The 7,640-nt window shown below is 52.8% G+C and overlaps 3 protein-coding genes across 3 annotated transcripts; 1 reads left to right on the forward strand and 2 right to left on the reverse strand.

The window, feature by feature from the left end:
- Positions 1–455: 455 nt before the first annotated feature.
- Positions 456–1,002, forward strand: UCRPA7_2167 (putative major facilitator superfamily transporter protein; the record flags this gene model as incomplete). Its single annotated transcript, XM_007914733.1, has 2 exons — positions 456–928; positions 981–1,002. 2 exons carry the CDS (start codon positions 456–458, stop codon positions 1,000–1,002), a joined length of 495 nt encoding a protein of 164 aa, XP_007912924.1.
- Positions 1,003–2,844: 1,842 nt separating this feature from the next.
- Positions 2,845–3,975, reverse strand: UCRPA7_2168 (putative 3-hydroxyisobutyrate dehydrogenase protein; the record flags this gene model as incomplete). Its single annotated transcript, XM_007914735.1, has 3 exons — positions 2,845–3,639; positions 3,701–3,879; positions 3,939–3,975. 3 exons carry the CDS (start codon positions 3,973–3,975, stop codon positions 2,845–2,847), a joined length of 1,011 nt encoding a protein of 336 aa, XP_007912926.1.
- A 687-nt stretch (positions 3,976–4,662) lies between these two features.
- On the reverse strand, positions 4,663–5,715 carry UCRPA7_2169 (hypothetical protein; the record flags this gene model as incomplete). Its single annotated transcript, XM_007914740.1, has 1 exon — positions 4,663–5,715. The coding sequence occupies one exon, from the start codon at positions 5,713–5,715 to the stop codon at positions 4,663–4,665; it is 1,053 nt and encodes a 350-aa protein (XP_007912931.1).
- Positions 5,716–7,640: the final 1,925 nt, after the last annotated feature.

Below are 7,640 nucleotides of genomic sequence, written 5' to 3' on the forward strand. Positions count from 1 at the left end.
TGTCCAGCTTTAGCGACGGTATCAACTTATTTTAGCAAGAAGAGAAGTCTGGCGATTGGCATCACGGCTTGCGGAAGCGTCACAGGCGGACTCATCTTTCCTAGCATGGCACGGCAGCTGCTGCCGAGTGCTGGATTTCCATGGACGGTGCGCGCAATCGGCTTCATTCAGCTCGCCGGCCTGGTGGTCGCGAATGCACTCATGAGGACCAGGATACCACCACGGAAGAACGGAGCAATTGTGGAGTGGGCAGCCTTCAAGGAGTTGGAATATGCCTTCTTTGCCCTTGGCAGCTTCTTCGTACGTTGACACTGATCCACACTGATTTAACTTCCCGTGATATGGCGAAAGATCTGGCCAATTAGATGTAGCATGACTGACCTTTTGAGTAGTGCTTCATGGGCGTGTACTTTGCATTCTATTATGTCGCTTCATTCAGTCGAGACATAATTGGAATGGAGTATACTCAATCTTTAGACCTGCTGCTGCTGATGAACGGTGTCGGCACCGTGGGCCGGCTGGTCCCGAACTACCTGGGCGATCTTCTCGGCCCCATCAATGTCTTTGTGCCGGTCGCTCTTATGGCCGGAGTTTGCCAGCTCTGTTGGATGGGCGTCACCAATCCAGCCGGGTTGTACGCTTGGGCATGCTTCTATGGAATTGCCGCCGGTGGCATCCAGAGCATCTTCCCGGCAAGTCTTTCGAGTCTGACCACGGACTTGCGCAAGACAGGTGTGCGGATGGGCATGGTGTTCACGACGAACAGCTTCGCGACCTTGATCGGCCCACCGATCGCGGGCGCAATCATCAGCGCGTCTGGAGGAAGCTATTACGGTGCACAGGCTTTTGCAGGCGCGGTCCTGCTGGTTGGCACGGGATTCCTAGCTGCTGCGCGAATTGCCAGGATGAGAAGGCTAGGTGGTGGATGGTTAGTGAAGATTTAGGGAATCGTGCATGTTGAATGGTACATTGTGCACCAGCGAGGACACGCGCATCGACTGAGAGTATCGATGCATCAGTGACTTATCATGAAATTGAATCTGTGAATATATCAGCATGAGTAGGCGTTTTAGATACCTAGTAATGCACATACTTGCTTTATAATTAATGTTTCGATCTTCAGCTGCAGTCCAGCCATGACGATGGTCTTGAGATTGCCCCTATCTCGAATGGCTCTGAGCCTGTCAATTTGAAACCATCGTGGGCAATAGGACCTGGCGCTGTCTAGCTTCATTTGACACAAGCCCAGAATGCAAGCCTGCCCGTGCCAAGCTCGAATGTCGTGCACTGATTGCTCAAGGCCTAATAATATGCCTTGTCGCGAGGGATTGCTCCAATGAGACCTACATCCCTTTACATGGGTGCTACGCCACAAGCTCATCGTACTGCTCGCTTTCCGTTCAGCTGAACGCAGCGTGCAACGGTCAGGCGTTCCACGCCGTGAGGGGCGGCCCCTTAGATCTGGGGGTCCCTGGAGTCTCGTTTTTCTTAAAAGCGACACCATATCGCGCCACACTCTAGTCTAAACGGTGTTCCTGTCAGCAATTGCCAAAAATGGGTGTCCGGTGGTGGCGCACAAGAACGAGCGCTCCTCTACTCGCCGTACTTTTGCTTGCCGGCGTTCGAACTGCCGGAGCGGCTTGTTATGGTACAGATGGGTCCGAGGATACGGAGGGAAAACTTCTTCCTTGCGACCCGTTGGCGGAAGTAAGCCCGTGTTGTAGCCACGCCGATTATTGTCTTTCAAACGGCCTTTGCTTAGATGCTGGCGGGAACAATGGATTTTCTATCCAGGGCTGTACGGACAAGGAATGGGGCACAGGTTGTAATCTCATCTGTCCTCTGTCAGGTGTTTGTAAGTCCTCGATTCATCCGTCTACTTGAGAACGCTGAACTTACCATGGAACAGCCTACGACGGATACGTTTACGTTCAGCAGTGCTCAAGTCTGAATGGACAAGATAATCCACTGTGCTGCGGTGAAGATTACACATGCTGCAGCGTGTCGAGCAATGTGATGACCACGATTCCGTTATGGAGCACGCTGTTTCGACCGGGCGGCACCTCCACGGCAAGCTCCGCTCCGTCCGCGACACCCTCCTCGTCTCCGGCCTCCACCACCGGAGGCTCAGAATCCACCAGCCGATCGTCGACCGCCGAGAACAGTGCCGCGTCGCAGACATCGCCGACAAGCTCGCCCTCCCAGTCGGCGGAGTCATCTTCAGGCGGTGGGGGAGTAGACAAGTCGCTCGCTATTGGGCTTGGAGTTGGCATTCCGCTAGGGTTGGCATTGATAGCTGCCATCATATTTCTGGGAATGCAAATGAGGAGGCAGAACGGAGGCTCGACTACGTCTCCGAGTAGCCAGACCAACCAGCAGCCTTATTACCCGTCGCCAGGAACAGACCACAGTGGCATGAACCAGATGTACTATGGACCGCCAGCGCAATATCCACAACAAAGGCAGGAGTTGCCGTTCATACCGACGGCGGAGATAGGCGGGACGCAGATCAAAGAATTGCCGTCTAATTGAGCGACTGGGCGGCCAGATGGAAGTTGGTCTTGTATAATTATTGGAAAGGAGTCAGCTTAGCAATGATAATTTTGCGAGTCCTTCTGAGACGGGTGCACCTACTATTAACCCGTGTCGCTGTTTGAAACCGTGCGCGCGATGTGCCAGGTCTATTTGGCGATGCAGCGAAGTCGATATCGCTGACCTAGAACCTGTTCAGTCATAGCATTTCGCGTGGTATTGTCAAGCTTCGAGGAGCAGGTAAAGCGGCGAAGAAAGCGCCATTGTGTTTCGCAGGTTTCTGTATTGCTATACATGTATTCCATCTTGGCATTACCTCTTGCTCTCATTCAACCACTTGTACACCACCCGTGCGTCTTTGCCGGCATATCTGTCGTCCCCTATAGCCTCCTTGAATGCGTCCATGGTGGGTGTGTCGAGAATTGTCCTTGCGCCGACCATTTCCGCCAACCTGCTGCCCATTCCTAGCACCTTGGCGCATAGCTCGATTCGGAATCCTCCCTCATAGTCTCTACTACTTGGCACATTCGCTTGTACGCCTGGGACGGGGTTGCTCTTGCTCGTTACCCAGCACTGTCCGCCGCTGACGTTGATCACGTCTGTTAGAAGCTTCGGGTCCAGACCGGCCTTGACGCCGATGTTGAGAGCCTCGGAGGCAGCAAGCGAGGTGATGGCGCTGAGGTAGTTGTTAATGATCTTGAAGGCCGTGCCCGCGCCCACGTCGCCGCACAGGAAGATGGCATCTGGCTTGCCCATGTGCTGCAGGTAGGACTTGACGATGGGGAACACGCGTGGGGAGGCTGTAGGTGCGCAGCCCACCATGAAGGTGAGAGTCCCGTCCACGGCACCCATTGGGCCGCCGGATACTGGAGCGTCTACAAAGGTCAGGCTGTCCGAGAGCTCTGAGGCGCTCGCCTCCTGGGTGGCTTTGGCGACTGCCAGAATGGTGTCGGTTTCTATGGTGCCGCATTCCATTATGAGCTTTTCCTCTGGCTTTGAGCTGCTCTCTTTCGCTGCTGCCACGGCGCCTGCGAGGACGCCGGTTTGTGGATCGAGGTAGACGGACTGGACGGCGGCCGAGCCGGGGAGCATGGTTATGACTGTGTTCTGAAGTGGTAGTTCAGCTTTCATGTGTCCTTTAACCTATTGTGGTTGAAGTTGCTCTTACAGCTGCCTTGACAGCCTCGAAGCCGCTGTTTACGACCTCGACGGGACCTTTACTGGACGCGGTCTCCTTCTTGAACTTTTCTATCGCCTCCTTGCTCACGTCGCAGATGAGAAGCGTCTTGTCGGCGCCCAGACCGGCACGGAGATTCTTCGCCATGGGATATCCCATGACCCCAAGGCCTAAATAATTAGTTTATTAGCCTTATTAGTCTTGATCGCTGCTGATGTTCGTTTCTTACCGATGAAGGCTACTGTGTCTGCAGGTGAGGCAGGCATTGTCAGGTCCTGAGTGGGGTTGCTATGTTACGAGATATGGTTCTTCAACTTGACTACTTGAGTCCAATTCTCAATTCTCAGTGTTTGAGCATGTGAATAGAATGGAAAGTAAAAAGAATCACCGTGTCACGATCATACTGTGCATCTGCTGTTCATGTAAGTGAACTTCGACGTAATTTTGGCAATGAGGCCCCGCGTTATTTCCTTTCTCCACCCCACAGCATGTGTCCTCCCCTGTCAGAGTTGACTTACCCCGCCGTTTGCGGGGAAGAGATACACTGCAAGACACGCTGTGGGGGGATCTGAGACCTACCCCGACTGCCCCGATCGGCGCATGGATGTGGGGGTGTCTTATCCTTCCCAATGCCTGAGACGAGACAGGTGCATAGTGGCTATGACATTGCATGTGAAGTTGCTTGGGATCAGACTCCCAGCTTCCCAAAGAAATTGCTGTGCTGCTAAGAAAGCGTTTAGATAGAATCAAACATGGAAATGGGTCATGTTGGAGAGAGACAAAGTCCTTCTACCAAGGCCTGGAGACGAGCCTTGTGAGACCTTAAACCAACACTGCAGTGGGAGTTTCTACTCACAAGTTATCTCACTTTGAAACCTTTCAGAGCAAGAAGGACTTCAGTATGGAAATGTTTGTTGTGGTGAATAGTCAATTTACTGCCTGCATGAAGCCATCTACAAGTTTCCTGGCCAGAAGCGGTGTCTGTTTTGCGCCCTCCACACGCCATCATGTGCCACTACTGTCTCGACTTCTAGCACACCTCCTTCTCTTCTCTCCTTGACGAACTCAGTGATCTGATCCAACGTTTTCCTTGCCACCCCCGTATCGACGTGAACGCTTCTCTTTCCGCCCCTGCCGTCATCGTAAAGAGCAATGTCCTTCTCTCCGCTCAAAATCCTCGGGTCGTGGCAGCAGTCACCACCCAAATAGACATACTTGCGGTCGCCGACACGAGCCAGCAGATTTACATGGCCGTATAAGTGGCCAGGGCTATCAATTACATAGAGACTGCCATCCCCGAAGAAATCCAATGCGTGAGGGAACGCGGCGAGTGGCTCCCAAGACCATTTTGCGGCCGACGGAGGTAATTTGACTTGGGAGTTGGAAGGAGTCGGTGTGTGTTTGGGAGTGTGTTCGGCAGTATCATATTGGCCACTGCCGGTCCTGGAGACAGGTGGGAACTCGACGGTACGAGATTTGGGCAGCTCGTCATCGTTGAAGATCTCTGCGGGATACAGAGGACCGGCACCGTGCTTCAGCAGATCCAATGTGCCGGACCCTACCGCGAATGTGGCGTTGGAGAAGTCGGATGGCGTCCCGACGTGATCCCAGTGGACATGGCTCAATATGACGGTATCAATGTCTTTCCCAGGGTCGAGAAGAACCTCGGCTCTCTTCTCTTGAGAGTTTCCGTAACGTAGACTCGCAGCGCAATCTGGATCGGTGATCGTCGGCTGTCTCTGCGCGATGTGTGCTTGTTGAGCAGGTGGATAGCCTGTCAGATCTCGCTTGACACCCAAGTCGAAGACAATATTGGTTGTCTTGCTACTGGTGCGGGATGGAGATGGCGATGGGTGCTGAATGAGAAATGACAGAGAAGGGACTGTGCTGCGCTTCTCCGGGTCGGCGTCTGTAACGAACAGGCGTTCAGGAAGTGTGAGATGGCCGGCGTCAAGAGCCGATACCGTCACGTAGACGGCTGATCCGCTGTCTGTTGCGGCACCCATAATGGATCTGTTCTCTCCCTTCTCAAGTCGTTGATATGAAAGAAAGGGTTTATCGCGCTGTCCCGGTAATAATTGCACCTCTGTTGTTTTTCGTTAATTAGTTAGTATGAAGTGTTATAATTAGATGACTGAATGGCAAAGATACTGACTGTGCACCCACGACTCACATGTCAAGTCTTCTCTCAATCACCGACCTGATTAGAACGGCAACTAAACATGGCTTTGGTAACGGAATTGGCAATTGAGCTGTTGCGGGGGTTCACCTTCACTATGCGGGGAATAGTGATGCTGCATTACACCCCAGGAATTAGGTAGGCTAAACGGGGATGAGGGGAAGAAATGCTACTGCCAGCATTACTATCAGTGTCCCCTCAGTGTTGGCGATCCCCAATTGCGTCGGGAAGTCGTCCCAACTAATACCTACACGATCAATCCTGAACGAAGCACTAAGTTAGAGCTATATACTGTCCATACCGAGTCTTCGCTTACCTGGATTTAGATTGTCGTTTGCGAAAGCCTAGCATCTGCGAAAGTGAAGTACCAGGAAACAAGATGTCGACATCAGTGGCTTCTAAACTACCAAGCCTCATGAGGGCGCAATTCCTCGAGGCCTTCAAAACACCCTACGTACTACGTTCTGTTCCTCTTCCAGCCATCACCTCCTCACACGATGTTCTTATTAAAGTAGACGCCGCGTCCTATTGTCACACAGATGCCGTCCTTGCCGACGGCCAGATGCCCCCATATCCGTCTTCATTTCCACATGTGGGCTGTCATGAGTTCGCGGGCACCGTCGTGGCATTACCAGAGAACTACTCGTCGCAACTACGAGTAGGCGACCGCGTTGGTGTCCCGGGGCGCTCTTTTCATCCTTGCGGCAGCTGTTTTGAATGTGTGTCTGGTCCGACAGCACACAATCCCGACGCAGATCCCCCTGGATACTCCGTGTACTGTGCACACTCTGAAAACAATGGCATCAGTGGCCCCGGCGGCTTCAGGGAGTACGCTGTTGTGGATAGCCGCCAGGTTGCACCGATTCCTGATGGCATGTCTGCTGTCGATACCGCCGTGCTAATGTGTGCTGGAGTGACGGTATACGCTGCTCTCAAAAGGTGCGGCTTACAGCCGGGCCAGCGTGTTGGTATTATAGGTGCTGGGGGCGGTTTAGGCCACCTGGGGCTTCAATTTGCAGTCAAGATGGGCTTGAAAGTCACTGGTGTCGACAATGCTAACGCGCCACTGCAGCTGGCCAGGAAGGTTGCAAACGGCGCGAGGATAGTGGATGCGAGAGCAGAGGAAGCAGGAGACGTCGTAACTGAACTCGGTCATCAAGACGGAAAACAAGATAGGGGAGATATGGGCCTGGATGCGGTCATCATCCTACCAGAAAGTCAGAGAGCATTTGACTACGGTGTCGCCCTTCTCAAAAATCACGGAAAATGCATCGTTGTCTCTTTTCCGGAAAAAGGATTCCATATCTCTGCTCGAGACGTCGTGTTCCGTGATATATCAATCATGGGAAGTCTCGTCGGCAGCAACAAGGTACTGCGAGAAATGCTACAGTTTGCCGCTCAACACGACGTGAAGGCAAGCATCAAGACATTTCCCCTATCCAAATTAAACGAGTTGGTCACCGAATATCACAAGGGAGAGGGCGGGAAACTCGTCGTTGACATGAATCTGCCCGACGATGCCTAAATTGCCGGCTTTATCTAGGTAGCTTCCAACATGTCCGCATATATATGCAAAGAGCTCCCTATCACGTCTACCATGGCCCACGTTTGAGCTCCTCTGAAGATGGTTGCCCACACCCGCAGTACCCCAACGTTAAGGTACTTCGCCATTTCCGGCAGGTCTAATTGCTTATCCAGTGGAACGGCGAATTCTGTTTCATCCAGCACTGTTCTTACCATCGACAATATCCT

This window comes from Phaeoacremonium minimum (assembly GCF_000392275.1).
Source record: "Phaeoacremonium minimum UCRPA7 unplaced genomic scaffold PA7_03_scaffold_152, whole genome shotgun sequence".
In the NCBI taxonomy this organism is placed as follows: domain Eukaryota; kingdom Fungi; phylum Ascomycota; class Sordariomycetes; order Togniniales; family Togniniaceae; genus Phaeoacremonium; species Phaeoacremonium minimum.